General features: G+C 38.1%; 1 protein-coding gene across 1 annotated transcript in view; it reads right to left on the bottom strand.

Annotated features, from left to right (window-relative positions):
• Positions 1-19201, bottom strand: part of LOC108676355 (GRIP and coiled-coil domain-containing protein 2) — a 53064-nt gene that overhangs the window by 27036 nt on the left and 6827 nt on the right. The window contains exons 2-3 of the mRNA XM_018164421.2: positions 16971-17243; positions 5193-5309 (exon numbers count right to left, since the gene is read on the bottom strand). Coding sequence (XP_018019910.1) covers positions 5193-5309; positions 16971-17243 — 390 coding nt within the window. The remainder of the gene's footprint in view (positions 1-5192; positions 5310-16970; positions 17244-19201) is intronic.

The raw sequence follows: 19201 nt of genomic DNA, 5'->3' as shown, positions 1-19201 counted from the left end.
TGTCTCCATCAGAAGGAAGCATCGATTCGTCTGGATCCTTGAATTCTTCAGAAACTTTAATTTCTCCTGGGCTTCTTGAGTTGAATTTTACCGAGTTAAAAAATCCTAGGCTGGATTCAAGAGAAGAAGCTCGATGCCCAAAATCGGTACTTCGAATCACTCTAGAATTTGTTGCTCCAAGGTTAGATCGATTTTTAATATCTCGAATGAATTTGGATTGCTCAATTATTTTCTGTTTTGCTGTTATACTTGAACTACGAGTCCTTCTATTCTCCACCATGAGGCGGTCGAAAAAGGTGTTTAAAATTCTTTGGTCAGAGTTAACAATGTGAGAAGCAGTCTCTTCTCTCTCTTCTTTCGGCATTCTTGCAAATTCGGCGGCAGTGATGTTAGATGTTAGTCTGATAGCACCAGCGTTGTCCTCAGAAGCACTTATACACGAACCAAATTTAGGTTTTTCAATAATATCAGCACTAAACGAGCGAGGTCGTAACAATGTGGTCGTGCAATTTTGTTTTAAAATAACTGGCGAAGAATCTATGTCATTTTTTTCTGTAGAAGTAGCAGGAGTCGTCAAACATGGAGGATTTGAAACTACGGTAATGGTAGGGTGTTCATGGCCGTTGAACTTTGCAACGTTGGGCGCCGAAACTTTAGTGTCATCGTGCACCGAATGCATTCTACCTTTTTCCGCAATAAAAAGTTCGTGAGCTTCGTGAATATTCTTAGTCGATGATATATCTGATTCGTATAAATAGTTTTCACCAACGTTAGTGCGGTTTCTTGAACATTTATTATCTCCGGATGAATTAAAGCATGTTGGAGAAAACCGACGACTGCTCATTTGAAAATCATTTGAAATATGGCCAGTCAAGTCGGCAGAAGCTGAAGATGTTGGTTTCACCAAAACATCACCAACGTCAGATTTAGTCAGTTGGCTTTTCGGAACTCTAAATGGTTGGGGGTTTTCTGTCGATCTATTCCTGTTTTGAAATTGCATCGATTGAATGTCGGAGTTGGATGAATGCGATCGAGTTTTAGTACCTACAATTCCTTCAAAAGTTGGCAAAATTTCTGCAGAAATATTGCACACAGAACTTCTTTTATCACCATCATTGTTATCTATACAAACGGTTTGATCTTTTAAAAACCTTTCTTCAACATTGGCTGTCGAGTTTTCGCTTTCATTGATTTCACTTGAACCTTCTTCATTTGTGAGAACATTTCCACGTTCTTCCATATCTGATCCAATATATTCGCATTCACTATCAACGAAAGAATAACGTCGAAATTCGTTGTATGCTACAGGCGAGTCAAGTTCTTGAACTGGGGAGCCTACAACAATTTTTCCCAATTGGAACAAGCGTGGAGGCTTAGGAGGGCCGGTGACATCGGCATGCATGGTTAGGTCTGCAGCAGTCGGTCGCTTCTTGCGTTCGAACGTTCGATCTGTGAAATGTTGTACCGTCGACTTGCACTTGGCATAAATCTCGTCTGTTGAACCGTAACTTGACATTCTATCTGATATTCGTTTACGGAGACCTTTTCTTTCGACTTCCATGTTTGGACTCAATCTGTTGGGTTTCAGGCCGCACACGAAATCAACGTCATCCATGTTTATGTTCGAAGTAGATCTGGACTTTTGAATGTTTACAGAGCTTTTGGTTTCTTGACACTTGATATGCTCCAAATAACGGTCTCTCACATGAGGAATGCGTTTCTGATAAATACTTTCATTACGTGCGGGTACGAAAGGCTCAACATTTTCAACGTCGGTTTCTGGAGATAGACAAACATGAATGCGAGGCAACTCATACGTCACTCGACGCTCGTCAGCTTCTAGTTTTAGTTCAGACGGCCGTTGAGGAGCTTCGAAAAAAGTTTCCTTCAGTTGTCTTTCGCGATGGTTAATAGATTTGGACTTTTCTGCTTGATCTTGTTCAGTAATCCATTGATTAGGAGTAATGTTAACAATATTGTATTTTTGGCTTTCCATCGTTTCAAACTTTTCAATCATGTGAGAGACTGTGCCACAATAAGGGACAAGTTTCCGTTCGACATATTTATCATTGAAACTTACTGTTCTTCCGACAAAATCGCCATTTATTTTCTGAACAAAACCATCTTCAGGACTAACAGCCCATAGCTTGTCTTCAGGACGGGTTTCTTTTCGCGTTTCTATTTGTGAACAATCCTCTGGTTCAGATGCACTTTGAACATAAAATTTGCTGTCAAACAAAATGTCATCATTTGCTCGAGCGATACCATGCTTTGAAAACTTGAGAGCCTCCAAGTCTAAATCACTCTTTGATCGGTTCTTACCTCGTCCTACGTAGCGTCGTATTGCAGTAAAAGGCCGACGAAGCAGAGAAGCCTCGTTTGCATTAGAATCCGTTTTACATTTTTTGCTAGTATTAGACGAGTCATGGCTAGTGAAGCTGTTCATGGATGATGTATCTCCGCCTTGATAGTCAATTTGATTGCCGCTCAATTCCCTATAGTCGAAATGATAGTTTATTAAAGCTGGTTCGGTTGCACAAGAACTGAGGCGTTGTTCAAAATTGTTTCGTAGGCTAGAGAGTTTTGCAGAAATTTCCGATCTAGCGCTGTCGGTGGAATAAATCGAAATGCCGTCTGAATCGCCTCGCGGACGTCGCTGAATAAAGTCATCCCTGTTATCATTTTCCAAGTCTGGAGGACAAGACCAGCGCTTTTCTTTTTTCGTGACGTTATGAAGTTTGTTCATTCCTTTATTGAAAGATCGCTTCAAGCTCGCAATGGGGTTATTGTCCTCAACAAATTCATACGTAAAGGACTTATCAAACTTTACCGATTTTCTTTGGTCCTCACTGGTAGACTCGCTTGGGTCTGACCTCTTCACTCTTAACTCAACATGGTCTTCGCTTACCATGGCGTCTGGTAAAATTGGTTGAAGATTATTACCGTACTTTTTCTTGACATCTTGGTGTTGAGGCTGATTATTTTGTTGTTGTCTTTCCTCGTAAGTGCATTGGCTAAATAAAACGTGTGGGGCATTGTGTTGATAAGCACGGGGAACAGGTGAGAGGTGACTCACAGGTTGTGAAAAACCCGATTTCTTATTTCCAAAGCGTCGATAGCTTTCTGGAATCTGAATTTTTGAATGATACAAGTTCTGCAATTCGAAGTTTTTTTCTTTTATTTCGTTTCCTGCTGATGTAATTTTTTCATTTTTCTGCGCTTGAAAAACTTTAAGATGTTCTTGGTAATAAGGTTCAGCTTGCTCAGGCCGTTCAACGTAGAAGGTCGAAGAAGAATTCTGAAAAGTATTTCTTCGGTTGACTTTGGCAAATACTGGTCTTGAATCTCCGTCATTGTTGCCTTGGAAGTGTTTTGAAGAGATATCACGAACGTATGAGCCTGAGTATGGATTCGACATTTCTACAGTTTTGGCTCGTTCTTTGTCGCGTTCTCTTAAAATACGTTTCACTTCTTCTTTAGAACGACGATACGGGATATTCTCGTTCGGAATTAACTCAGTGACGACATCAGATGAGGACGTGAATCTCGTTACGGTGCTATAAGGCAACGTCTCTTCGTCGTCTCGTCTCACATGCTCCTTTATTTCCTGAGAAGGGGGTGTGGTCGGCGACGAAGCTTGTATAGACCTGCATGAGTCACTGCGGGTAACAACTTTTGACACCGAATCAGGTGATCTGCAGCCACCGTGACCTGTCACTTCACGCACTTTTCGTTTTACGTACTCGTAGGAACGAGGAGGTATATTGGTAAATTCAAATTGGATATGACGTTTCTTATCCATATTTCCATATGTTACCGTACTTAGATAAACTGACCGCAAGTATTATTTCCTTGTAAGTTCATTTCTGCTCACGACCTCAAATTTCAATTCGCACAAAAATCAAAATAATGTCACTGCACTTGAACTTAGGTATCAATACCCCGGTGCAACGTTAGTGAATGTGATGCTTCTAAAATATTAAAACGAACCGGACGATAAACATACGATGTGTAAAGACGAGCACTAGAGCCATACTGCAGCACAGTGCCTGGGCAGCACAAGTGTTACTCGGATGAGAAATTTCACCTCTTACCACTCACGTCGCAATCGTTGCAAAAAACGTTAAGTTTTCTAGACCAGAATAAAAATAAATAGAATAAATATGTAAAATGGGCCGTAATATCTAGTAGATAATACACATTTTCGAATTTTTATTTTAATTCGCTAAACGGAGAGGTTCTTATTTCACAATTATTTGAAAAAGACAGACAGGATCACTGGCAACCAGACCCAACACTCCGACTACACCTGTTGGCACGATATGTAGCGCACACCTGCTCAAACACATGCTGGATGATCGAACTTCAACTATCATACTTGACAGCCAATTCTCGAAATTTCCATAGGAATACATTGGCAGACTATACATTCGTGCGCTATGATGTGAAAGGTATCATATTTGAATCCCCCTCTCCAATCGCCACGAGGTTGAAATATGTTCGATCATGAGAAGGTTCAGTAGTGTGAGTCACTGCAAGAGTCAACAGGAGACTTGAGTGCAGACTTGTAGACGTGAAACATGACAACAATAACAACACCTGCAGCCTGTCACTTCATCATGAGCTATCATCACAGGCATTAGATTTAGCTGATTAATAAAAACCACATATTCATGAATAGATTGAAGATTGAAATGTTGAGTGAAAATCAGCCGAAGATATGGACTAAATTTCAAATATAATTAATCGTTATTTAATTACAAATAAAAAATACGATTTTATTTCTTTAAAAGCGAATAAGGTAATTTGAGATTTTTAAAGTATTTTTCAGAATATTAAGAAGGCAGGTAAAATTAGTATATATATGAACACTAAGTGCGCTCTCCACTATTGCCTGCGCATGGATTCGGAGAGGGATTTCACTGTATGAAAGCAGCAGAGAAATTGCCTTCAAATTTCGATTGAACACAAAAACAAATATATTAATATAGTGTGGTAACATAACATAGTGATGTCGGCGCTGAAGAGTAGGCCTGATGAGGCATGCAGAAAAAGGTCTTCAATAGCATTATCGGACAAATTGTTTTTAGATGCATTCCCTCGAGAGTAAGCTATACGAATTATTTTTAAATATAAGTTGATGAGAATATTAATTAATTATTATTAAAAGATAATAATATAATACCACTCACCGGCCGATGATCCGACCAGAAGCTTTCCTCAACACCGGTGATCTTGTAAAGACGTTCACCCAAGTAAATCTTCTCGTTCTCCAGTTTGTGTATCGCTTTCTGTTGCTGGCCACACTCCTGCAACAACAACAATACCATTAATTATTATTTTTGTAGACAATAACTTTTTTATTCTCGTTTTTGAATCGATTCCACTCACCCCAGTTGGGGATAACTAAAAAATTGCCACATCCCACACACTAAATTAGAATACAAAAACATGAACAATTACGGAAAATTGATAATTCCATACTAGAACAAAGCACAAGGTATTAACTGTCCTGAATTCAGTATTTTTACTGTATAAAAACGAGCTGCTTTTTCGCAAAAATTTCTGGCAGTCGTAAAAAATTGCAGTTAACGTCGGACGGTATACTCACGGTAGAATAGAGGCTTTTTACCACCAATCAATATAGCAAATATACCGCTCTAAATGGCAGCTAACCATCGAAATAATATGCAATTACACTCATAGTGAAACGAGATGTGATAAGAAGATACAAATAAGCCGCAACATTTCACAAAAGATTTTTTTTATCCAGTATTTATGTTTATGGTTTCTGCTGCATTTCCCGTTCTTGCTGAAGTTCAAGTCCACCCCATAACGTTCTTTGCATATATTGAAGACAAAGAAAACGGTGAAATACGCCCGGTAACTTCGTTCATTCGAGTGGATGGGCCTTGTTATGTAATTAACATTTCACAACCGTTTTTACGTTGAATACAACTTTACAAGTAGTATGGACTATATAAGTATAAATTTAAATACAAATTCATAGCACGAAGCAGGGACTATGCACATAGTTGAATGAAAATTTTTTTTAAAATTGTTGTAAAATTCTGTAACATATAACTAAGGCTAAATTACAGGAATATATTGGATACCTTGCCATGAAGTTAGGACAAGTAAGTAAACTATTACCACTACTACTAGCGTCGTGATGATGACGTAATGAAACATTGTAATTGAAAATTGCAAATCTATTAATAGGTTGTAGGGATTGTGTTAAGAACCAAAGAATAACTTGGCATAACATGAGCGTGTAAGGGAGAAAAGCAAGACGTTCATAGTTATGATCTTAAATATCTTAAAATATTGGTCGCTCTCGTTAGAGAAATAAGGTCAAGTGGAGTCCAAAAAAATGAAGTCAACTGTGAGGTTTCTTTAGTCAAAAAAAAAAAAAAAAAAACGCCAAAGAACAACAGACGTCTGCAGCAAAACGAAGTGTGGATGGAGTGAAAATAAAGTCGAAATGAAGGGCATATAATATATCAAATAACAATCACTTCCTTCGGCTTAAGAATCTGTGAATCTTCGGCTTAGGACTGAAGTAAAATTCTGTCAAATTATTTCATCACTTTGGAAATCTTCATATATAGGACCTCATAATCGAAATAATTTATTTTGTAGGTCTTTAACTTCTCTGCAGCAATGTTAATGAACGCTGTTTTCCAATGTAACCCTTGTAAATTGAATAAGTGAATAATTGTGTGAAAGAAATATTTTTAAGTTGCATGTTGCAATTCTCGTGGAGCTGTAGAATAGCAGACCATCAGCTTCATGACTTTTATAGAAACTGACCGAGTTTCTGAAGACAGTCACGTGCGCTCAGCATGGTCGTACGTCGCAGTCTTTAAAAGTGCAAGCGAGTGAGAATGCAACGGTAATGTTTTAAACCTTAATGTCAGGAAATAAGCGCGAAACTGTCCAATGAAGCCAATTTAAAAGTTGCCCCAAGGCGAACATATTTCACTTAAAACTGGAGCTATTTAGTGCCGGCCAATCGTCGGCCAGTCATGCATCGGTAACCAATTTTCTTAATATATGTGGTTTTAGACCGTAATTTTTGGTAAAGTAAAGACACACGAAGAACAAGAAATAAAACAATCTGTCAAGGTTTGTGGGAAGTGCGCTTTACTGTCATCCCAGTCGCATTTTACGCTAGCAGTTCGTTGCCACTGATAAATTAGTTGGTTTGCTTCGATTGAATAAGTAATTCAATAGAAGAAAATATCTTACGATCACGTGTACAAACTTGTGTGGCCCCCAAAAAAATTCATCGCAATGATTAAAATGTCACACAATAGGACTAATGCAAGGCATCATGCATGGCAGATGATTGAATCATGACTTACTAGTTACAATCCCAACTCAAATTGATGTTTTAAACAGAAAAATAAGTGAGTGATTTTTTTTTCAAGAACCATTCTAATAAATTGCCTCGTAATGAGCTGAAGATCGGATCCCATGATGAGATCTCGCATTTAAATTGATCACAAGATCGAGGACACATCATGACTCAGCATTAATTACATTTGAATTATGTCCTAGATTGTACAAGGAAATGGAGAACGCACGAGAACCTTCCACAAGTTCTTAACATTTGTCATTCTGTCGCCAGCGAATCAGGCGGCAAAATGACGAAAATCCTGGAATTTAACGGTCCAGTACAAAAATGAGAACCAGAAATAAAGTTCTACTAGTATGAAATCTAGAAAATATTTAATTGTTTCCCAAATATATCCTTGTTTTATAATTAAAAATGTTTAATTAACAGTTTTGTACTAAATATTTTAAGCAGGTGTTGAATATTTACAAGAAGTCAGATAAAATAACTTTTTAAAATTATAAATAGAATAATTTATGAATCTATTAAAATTACGAACAAATATGTACCACCTAGGCAATAAGCTAACTAAGCCAAGGCAATAAGCTCATGTTTTTCGGCATTAGTAACAGCCTGTCAATAATTTCTTGTTTTGAGGAGGATAAATAAAACTTAAATAAAATAAATAAAAATAACTCTCATTAAAACAGCAAATTTTAATGAGACTCATTTAAAAAGTCTCATTAAAACAGCACAGAAACTACAGATTCAGTAGCACCAGTTGAAGTCTCATGTCACACGTCCCAAATACGTGTGACCAAGTCACGTTCAAGCAAAATCAAGTTCTTCCACTACAATTCATTGATTTCTTTAGCGAACTTGGAGGATTGTCACACGTCCCAAATACGTGTGACCAAGTCACGTTCAAGCAAAATCAAGTTCTTCCACTATAAATTCATTGATTTCTTTAGTGGACTAGAAAAAAATACGACTCGATTGCCTATTTTACGCTACCGTCGCACGAAAAATTGCACCTGATCGTACACGAAATGTAACTAGTCGATAGTGTTTTTCCAAATCAATTTAATTCACGGCAGTAGAAGGCTTTCAGAGCGATGTTTATATTGCTCAATATTAGCCGGGACAATCACATTACATAATTCAAGCCATAAGTAAAAAAACTTGTTCACATTGAACATTCGCTAGAAGCAACTTATGAGAAGCGTTTGACGTGAATGTTCTCACGACTTGATAGCAGCATCCAAAATTGACACATTTTAGAATAATAACAAATCACAATGAGTCTCCATCGGATAATTATCGTCAAAATTTACGAGAACTCAAGGACAAGTAACTAGCGACTGCATTGTCTGCATGAGAGACGGTATAAAAATTAGAGCTCCCGAAACAACGTCTCGGAACAATAAGAACAAAATCCAATAACTCGGATGATAAAATTTAGCACTGGTGCTGGAATTGAGGCGTGCTGGATGAGAAGTTTTAACGTTATTTTCGTTCAAGCATGAATGCCAGCTTTCGAGGAACCGTGAGTAATGCATTGTTTAGAAAGCCCCGAGCCTCCCTATGCAGTAAAGAAGAATTGTAAGAAATTCAATGTGAATGGCGTTGCATGTGAAGTGGTTAACAACAACAAGCCATATTGAAATTCACTTGTTAATGTCTCGCGTCTTTGATTGACAATGAAGAAAAAATACAAGAAAATTCTGAGAAAAAAGCGATCGATGAAATAGGGGAAATAAATGGAAATCAATGTTGACTGGTGATACACATCACGATTGAGATAAAGAAAGAAGAATTGAAGAGAAAAAGCACCGGCATGGAGTCCGTTCAACCTTCACTTCAGCCTTGAAGGATTGGAAGCTCCAGTGAGCAGGATAACTATAATACAAATCCTCTCGTGGTTTACAGGCGGTTGAAAGTTGGCCAACGCTGATCCATCTATGATTTAAAGTAGGGAAGATCAAGTGATCGCTTGACTTGAGACGCCGGACCTTGCGCGCTGTAATAAAGTGAGTATTGTGACCACACGCGCACTCGCGACGCTGGACATGGCGTGTTATAGTGAAGTGAGCGGCAGAAATAACTATAAGATTTAGGCCAACTGAAGTAACTGACAAATTTTGAAGCATGCGAGGATGTATAAGGAATACTGAAAACAAGCGCGATTAGTGGTCACGTATTTAGAGTCGAACAACTTTAGATACATTTTTACAACAGACAACGTAGAAAATTCTTAATGTTTAGTGAAGTGAGCGGCAGAAACAACTATAAGATTTAGGCCAACTGAAGTAACTGACAAATTTTGAAGCAAAGAGAGGATGTATGAGGAATACTGAAAACAAGCGCGATTAGTGGTCACGTAGTTAGAGTCGAACAACTTTAGACACATTTTTTACAACATACAACGTAGAATCGCCAAACTCCCAAAATTCATAATGATTCGAACTTCAAAATTTAGTTGCCGTTCAATAAATAGAATAGACGCGCAGTAGCACAGCGACTGAAATCTGGCGTTCATCGTTCTCACTTTTTGATTATTAATTAGGAGATAGTATGAGAAATTGTTTCAAACATTAGAAAAGAAAATTATACATAGTAGCATGAACATTTAGCGTAGTATAGGGTAGGTGATGTGTATTCACATACAACCAATTTAGACCCGGAAGGTAACGCATATATAATGCATTTGATTGTCCTTTCTAACTCCCCTGAGAAAAATCTCCGTCGTAATATCGGTGGCCACTTAATAGGTGACGATGACAACTGATATATCTTACTTAAGGATCGAAAGGATTCTTAGGATAGATCTTAAGCCAGGGATCGAAAGGATTCTCATGAAAGATTGTATCCTACGTGAAGGATTATTACGGGATGAACGAGGGTTGCACCACAACCTCAACCTCGAGTTGCACGCAACGAAGAGCGTCGAGGCGAAAACACATAAAAATTTTATGTACAGTATGAGAAGATATTAGTTCGGTGTAATAATTTAAGGATGGGAGAGAGGGATAAGCTTAAGCAAGTCTGGATATCACATGGGAAATTGTCCAGTGAACAGAGCAATTATTCGTTTTTTATATGTGAAGTTAACTATTCTAAATTAAAATTCTTAACAACGATATATGTGAAATATGACGAACCATAATAATCATACTAAAGATATATGACTCGTATGATGCATGGATGTGACGAATATGTGAAGAATTAGGCAAAGGATAATTCATAGCAAGAACATCGTAAGGATTTGAGATGAGATGGTAAAAACATGACACAGTTCTTCCTTCTCAGTGGAAGAACAAAAGAAACATTGTTCACGAATTTAAGTGTACCCATAGTCAGATTATAAAAATTATATAACATAACTAAGTAAATGCGTCGGAAGTAAATAAACATCACTACGAGCTGAGCGAAAAATATTATAATAAAAAATACTACGATTTTTTCTAAAATTAAGAGATATCGTATGATTATTCTTATAACACCAAAAATAGACGAAACCCTGCGTGAAAAAATCAGTTTTCAATTTGGTTACTATGCTCACGCAGCTGATGAGTGAAGGGATTGCGTGAAGTAAGCAGCAATGTTGGACTATAAAGCAATAGTGTAGTACCTAATTAAACACTTAATGAGACTCGGAGAACAGGAAGCGTGTGAGTTGTTGCATGTAACAGGAAGTCGACAAGCTAAATAAGAAACCAACACTTGGTCAGTGGAGACAAAATGGACGCTTGTTACGAACGTATGTTTAGTGGTGGTAACGTAGTATGGAAACGTGAGGCGGATAAGACATGTTGCGCGTGATGCTCAAGGCTAATCCATGGTGGAAAATTGAAAAATGCAGGATTTCATGGACTGAGATACGATGTAAAATTGTAAATTATTTAGATTACCAAACTAGCCGTGTATCATGAATATATTCCTTTATGTATATCATAAATTTTAAATATATGATGTACACTTATCTCGGATAAATTCCGTATATAATATTAAATAGTGTTGCTTTTTATATAAGAATAGATGTAGTCGGACATACCTGCAAATATGGTCGACATTTATAATAACTTGTACTATATGATAAATATATACTAGGGCTAAAATACTAATACTACATTAATTGCACAATATTCATGGAGGATATTGTGAATTAATTTCACTCTGCTCAGCAAAGTCATCTTTGATTGACTTAACATTTTGTTATACGAGGTCATTGTAATAAAGTTAACCGCAAACAATCTGACCTCATGATTAATTGTGAGTAGAATCCTGGCTCCGAGCCACATTTAATGGACCAAGACAACTACAAAAACACCTCACTACGGAAAACAATTAATGGACAAAGACAGAGACAAAACCATCTCACTTCAAAGGACATTGAATGGACAAAGACAACGACAAAAGCCATCACTACTCAGGACAATTAATGGACAAAGACAACGACAAAAACCCTCTATACGGAGGACAATTAATGGACCAAGACAAAGACAAAACTCCTCGCTTCAAAGGACATTCAACGGACCCAGTCAAAAACAAAACCCCTTCACTTCAAAGGACATTGAATGCACCAAGACAACGACAAAAGCCCTCTATACTGCGGACAATTAATGGACACAGACAACGACCAAACTCCCTGGCTTTGGAGGACATTCAATGGGAAAAAAACAATGTTCATTTTTCGATTGAATTTAACTCAGAAGAGTTGAAATGAAATTGACTCACAATCTAGTAATGTCCTAGCGGATGGAAGCACGTATTCATTGTGACGGAAACTCTCGAATTCGAGGCGGAGGCTTGGCTATTGTCTTGCCAGGGATGACGATGCTAGAATTCTATCTGTCACCTAAATGAAGGATAGAATTCTATCCGTCTTCTAAGTGCAGTCGTTAAAATGTCTTAATAACTCCAAGTATAATCAAGGGAGATTTCCTGTACAACATTAGGTTATCAGCTGCGAGGAAGTTTAGAAAATCTATTCGTTCAAGATTTGAGGAGTTTTAGCATACCGTACGTGAGGATTTTAGAAATCCGCCAATATATTGGAGCAAATATAAAAAAAAATCTCTTCACTCGCTTTAGAGTAACTCAGCTTTAAAATTGGATGAAAAATTTCATTCATTCTATCTGCACAAATGCATAAAAAAGCTAATCTAACGAGCAAACTCCCTTTCCTACTGTTAGAAATTATCTAAAAAGAGGGAACAACTGATTCTAGAGGAACGGAGCTCAGGATATAGGTGCATATCTACAAAATATACAGCGCGCGATCGTTAATTGTTCAAGGTGCAGCCCCATTTACCGCACTGTTGTTCTAGGCGTGGTCACACTATATACAGATACAGTAAAAAGTAACAACAGTTGCTGTCTTATTTGCAAAGAAGAAAAAATATAACTCAGTACTCACTGCAATGAGTGACAGACAGCACATTTTCTCGTCGACGAAAACTTGAGGTCACGGACGGACGGACAGACAGACGGACATGGCGAGCACAATAGTGAATTTTTTTCCATAAATGAGAAAATGCGCTAAAAACAGCTGCTGTGGTCTATACCGTTCTTGTAATTAATAATCGCATGGCTTAAGAATACAAATGAATGAACATATACAAACTGTGTAGTTTAAGATATATTAGTTTAGGACACGCGATGTCTTCATGGGCAGGCATGCAATCGAGACAGCAATGAAGTCACGACGCCCAACACCTGCTCAGGCGAGCTTCATGATAGGAAACACCTTAGGTACAGCTGATAAGTTAGGTATGTACAGCTGATAGGTGCACTCATGTGTACAGCTGATGGGCGAATCATAAGTACAGCTGATAAAGGCACATCATATGTACAGCTGATTGTTACATCTTATTTTCAGTCAGCAATTCATTACAGCTGCACGTGAGTATGCAGCTGATAGGTCATGTATTCTGATCAAGCATTCAGTGGACAATTACATCTGCACTATGCATGCAGCTGCAGGTGAGTGTAGGAGTGGTGTAGGAGGCCGGCAAGGTCAGCTTGACGCCTCACAGCTGCTGCAANGTCTTAGCTAAAAGCCTAAATTTTTTTCCCGCGCAAATTTTTCCCGCGCAAATGTTTTTATAATACCACCGCTAGTATTACGTTGTCATAGCAACGCCACTCGTAAGTCGATTTTGCGTACTTACGAAGTTTTGATAATACGGCCCCTGTTCTGTTCCGCCGATACGAAGACCACACTTACATGGCATACCGTTACCCTAGTTACAGCTTGTCCATAATATGGCGGACACGCGGACAATGCATACCGCATACCCGTTATCCTACTTATAGTTCGTCTTTTATGTTGCGGCCACACTTACAACGCATACCGTTACCCTAGTATAACAGCTTGTCCGTAATGTGGCGGACATACTTCAAACGCATACCGTATACTCGTTAACCTACTTATAGATCGTCCTTTATGCTACGGCCACACTTACAACGGATAACGTTACCCTAGTAACAGCTTGTCCGTAATGTGGCGGACATACTTCAAACGCATACCGTATACTCGTTAACCTACTTATAGATCGTCCTTTATGTTACGGCAACACTTCCGACGGATAACGTTACCTTAGTAACAGCTCGTCCATCATGCGACGGTCACAATTACAACGCAAATCGTTATGCTTACGTAACACTTCTATAACGTTGTTCTTTACAAGTGTAATAATTGATTCCTCCAAGATCGAACATAACTCGATAAACGAAATAATCAAGTGAATGGTTAGTGGGGAATTGAATGGTCAACGGTTAGTTGAATGGTTAACTCATGTGTCAGTTAGTTGAATCGTTAACTCATGTGAAATATTGTGTGCAATCCACAGTAAAGTTTCTTTCATTTGAGCAGCGAACGGTCAAGCGAGCAGCTGTGTGCCTGTCTGTCCGGCAGGTCAAGGAAGGAACCAGTGGCCCGATGGAGAAAACATGTATCAGGATTTGCTGGGAGGCCTTCATTTGCGTACGAATTATACAGTTGCAAAGTAAAATCTTGGTCAGCGAATCTGCGGCCAAAGAATACTCATTCGGCTATAATTGCGACTCTGTGGGGTAGTATGCAAATTTTAATCTACCGCACACAATAAAAAAATATTCTATTGGGTAACTGCGTACGGTGGATTTTAAGCTATGAAAATTTAACACAGAATGCTACAGCTATAAGCAGGAAGAGGTTGATGTTATTCGATGTCACTCGGTGTTTTTTTCTGTTGCCTGCCAAAGGCCTAAAATAATGCCTTGATGCTTGATCTATTACAACGACTGAGCAGCAATCAAATTAAAGTGGCAAATAGATAGCAAAGATCTAAACTCCGTAATTAGTAAAGTCCCAGGGATTTTTAGAAGAGCATAATAAAAATATTTGTATTTTTAAATATTTGTGCATATTTTCATATATAGTTTACTTATTTCAAAATCAGTGAGAACGGTGGTTATTTGCTACAATAGTCGATTGATATCAAGGACCATTGAGTGTCTTGCTCGATGACGTTCTATTTAACACAGTGAAACCCTTTGCACACTTAATTATGTGAGATGCTATAGAAAAGCTATAATTACTGATAATCGTCCGGGAATTATAGGAACCAGATGCTTCAAAAACTATTGCACATTCAAAACGGTGTTCCTGAATTCAATTCATGCTTGCTCTTCTCCGCATACATTTATCGATACATAAATTTACTGCAAGTTGAAATGTGCAATCGAAATAAATAAGTTACCGAAAAGTGATTTAATTTACTTTGCGCCCGATATATAGTAAAATTCAAGGACATTGTAACCAATATGACAATAAAATGAAACAGACTGAACAGTTCACGCAAGTGTCCAATGTTTAAAATCACACGTTGCTCGTTTGAGGTTCATATACGAAAAATGTTCGATTTGCACCGATGCGGTACACATTTCGAATAAAACAGCGCTCGGCCTGCTGAACCCCAACAGCTGCCACCTGTTTTCAATGGAAAATTATGGTAGAAATATCAGCGGTAAACCGGCAGTGATGCGGTAAACCGGCAGTGATGCGGTAAACCGGCAGAACCATAGATAAACCAGCGAAGATTCGCAATAAGGTTTATAATTTGGCCGCTCAACCGCAGGTCAGGACTCCGGCTCAACGCCGCGGCCAGCGAAAGTGAGGAGTTGCGGTGTGAGCTGTGCCAGTGGGGCTACTAGTGGTATGGTTAACCCATGGTCTTACTGCCAGTAAATGTAACTACAGCTTTTTGGTACGAATAATTTAGATGATTATTTTCATTTCATTTATTCATTTGTTTTGTATAAAATCGGCCCATGGCCTAACGCCGGTAAGTCTAACTACCAAGCTCTTTGGTACGAATAATATAGATGACCATTTTCATTTTATTTTATTTATTTATTTTGTATAAAATCGGATAACGTAATACTCTTTTACCGTTAACATTATACCGTCACCTACCGTTAACCTTATAGGTGCCGTTTATTGAATACAAATAACATCGCTGACGAATTCAAGTTTTATTAGAAAAGCTAAACTGTAACTATCTATCACATACGAATAACATGGATGACAGCTAATTTTTAACAGGTTAATACCCGATCTAGAAGTTTTACTTCTCTCGGACTGTTACAAAGAGTTTTTTCAACTTTTCAAATGGTAATAACAACTGCAGTAATTTTTTTCCGTTTCTTATGGAACCCTAATTCAATAGTTTCTTTTCAAAGATTTCATTGCATTGTAGGAAGATTGTAAGACTTTCCCTTTTTGGTAAACTTCCAAAAATTATATTAATTTGTGAACAATTTTCGAAGGCTTTTTTAATTTAAATTTATTTAAAAACAACACTTAAATTTTAAATGTTTCTTGCGGAGCAACGCAGCATTTTTGCATTAATATTATAATGATTACTAACTACTAAACAATCTAGATGATTTATTGCATCATTTGGAGGTTATTAAACATTGGTATCGTTTATATTTTTACATTTTACAGGAAGATGGTCAATGGTTACTTTGCACCCGATATATATAGTAAATATATATCGACCGAAGTATATGAAGCGAGGAGACCGAAGATGGAGCGAGGCCCCGAGTCATGAGCGAACACTTTCGAAGCCATGAAAGTTTTTTGGTTAAAAATTATTACTCCCAAAAAATGTTCACCGCACAATACTTGATAATCTGGTAATGATAAGCAGCTGCTACCACACGCTACCCACCTGGTACCAGTGCCCACCGTTAAATTTAAACAGTAAACTTGTTCAACGCGTATTGAGCAAAATACGATGTTACATATTTACAGTAAATATGTTTTATCGTTCTGTGTAGCAGGTAAATGGTAGTACGCCGCGGCTGTATACGTAACCGAAAAACTCGGAGGCTCAAATTGCACATGATAAAAAAGATTGGGAAACCTTTTGATGCAGGAATAGAATTTTTCCTCCAGAGAATATTATTCGAAATGGAGGGAAATAATAATCCAAAAGTTTTTTTGAACTTGATACTCTATGCCATAGAGCATAGACGATCTTGTGGAAACCTGTTTCTACACACAATTTGTCTGATTAAATATTTCATCAGGAAACATTCAGAAATAATGCACTAACATAAATAATAGACTCGTACTCACCTTTTCCATGTGCTTCAAGGTCTTCCTGAGCTCAGCAATGGTCTTGGTCTCTCTCGCCGACTCTCTCCTCCTCTCCTGCAGTTGCGTCTTCTTCCACCGTTCCTCCTGCCTCGTTTTGTTGATGATCTCTTTACTTGCTTCCTTTAATTTAACTTCCTTCTGCATGAGCTCCTGCCGAAGCTTTGCCTTCTCCTGCCGCAGGGTAGTCAGCTGCCTCTTTAGCACCGCTACCTCCGCCGTCACCGTGGACGGCAACGCGGGGCGCTCACGCTCCTGCTCGCGACAAGATACATTAATTTATTACAATTATATCAATAATTCATATTTAAATATTGAAGAAGAAAAATATCTACGAAGGAAGCTATGGGGTATTACTATGTTGTTATACTGCTATATAAATGAGGAATAACCGTAATAACTATGAATTAGGAATTTCTTTAACCTTTAGAGTACTGACGGAACCTCTCGGACCCAGGTCTTTAAGTAAAAATAATATTGACGACTGCTAATGTATCCATAGGCAAAGGGTTAAAGATTTACAGGAACCAAAATAAAGGTTCCCAGGTCCCAGTAACAGCATTTAGTCTTACAGGCACCACCATAAACATGGTATTGCAAGGACACTAAACAGTTTCCTTAAGCTAAGAAGCACTGACTGCCTAACTCGACATATTCAGGAGAGCATCTTCCAGTGTGAAGCGTGCAGCGGCCTCGAAGCAAAGTGTCACAGAAGAATGGCTCTGTCCTGTTATGGCTGCCAGGTGGCGAGGTTCGGGACCTGTTGCGACCATTAAAGGCTCGATGCCAAAGTAATATTCACAGTACATCAAGTTTTTAATTGAACTCATCGGTGCCGTATAATATTATTCTCGCCTGAAGTTACGTAATTGAATCGGATAAGAATGCTTAATAGTGAAATAGATAGATTTCTCGGTGCATTGAGTTTAGTTAAGCAAGGTATAAAGTAACCAGTACGCCATACGAAACCTAAAGCACAATATAACTTGGTGGATGATTAAATGAATTCAGGTAAAAAAAATTGCTGAGAAATTCGGGTCTTAGTTTCGGATGAATTAAACAGTTTTATGCATAATGCACATTATAAATCAAACTCATGAAATACACTAAATCAGTGGATAAACTCCGAGTAGTGAAGCTCAAGTGGGCTACGTGACAAACGACACGGCAATGGAAGGCAGTGGCGCCAGACAATCTTCAAATGCCGGAGTAAAACCATACGACAAAGATAATGAGCTGCCTGACAGCGCCTCCAGAATTTTAACTTTTAAGTTAATATGGCATGGCAGAGTACAATTGTTAATCTTGGTCGGGTTCCAAATGGACTACAAGATCAGACAGTTGGCGGCTGAAAACCCATCAATGATTACCATTTAGAAAGAAAACAGGTTGAAGATTTACACAAATTGCCACGATTTCATCGGGTCATTGTACAGCTGAATGATTTATTGCTGCCACAAAGGTGATCAAATCCCGGATCTGTTTCGTCTGCTATTCGGTATGCGTTCGTCGTCATTGGAGCGAAACGTACAAGAACAAAGCTTGATTAAGAGATAATACTTCTGGTCAAGAGTTTAGCGTAGCAGAAACACGAGAATCCTCCGCAACAATTGCAGGTACACTCGATAACAATGGACCTTAGCTGAACGTCGCAACAGAAGTATTTTCTTCAAAGTATTTTCTACAGAGTATTTTCTACTGAGTATTTTCTACTGAGTATTTTTTACAGAGTATTTTCTACCAAGTATTTTCTACAGCCTTCTTGTCATTGCAGACATAATCAGTTCGCCGTGGCTGACGGACGAAGTTTCTGTCGTTATAAAAAGTGGACGTCTATCAACGGAGAAACTGGTCAGGTTGCGCAAGCTTTTATTGCCATAAAAGTTTGGCGTCAACTAATACTGCTCAAAGAATTGAAATTCATTCTTCAAGTATCCTGGGTTGTGCTTACAATTTTCTAATGATACGATTTTCTACCGTGTGAAGCAAGTTTCAGGATTACAATTTCTTGTTGTATGAATAAAAATCACAGCCACAGTCAAAGCAGATACCTATACGTTTAGAAAAAAATTTTCTGGATACATTTTTCGCAACTGTTGAAGCCCAGGTCAAAATTTAAATTTTATAAAATCAAACGTACTCCTATACCACAGGATAAAATAACGCGATCAAAGAAGTAAGCAATGGGAAAAAAGTTCAGAAAAGCAAGTCGT

This window comes from Hyalella azteca, unplaced genomic scaffold (genome assembly GCF_000764305.2).
Source record: "Hyalella azteca isolate HAZT.00-mixed unplaced genomic scaffold, Hazt_2.0.2 contig5890, whole genome shotgun sequence".
NCBI classification, from domain to species: domain Eukaryota; kingdom Metazoa; phylum Arthropoda; class Malacostraca; order Amphipoda; family Hyalellidae; genus Hyalella; species Hyalella azteca.
This window is presented reverse-complemented; position numbering and strand designations above follow the sequence as displayed.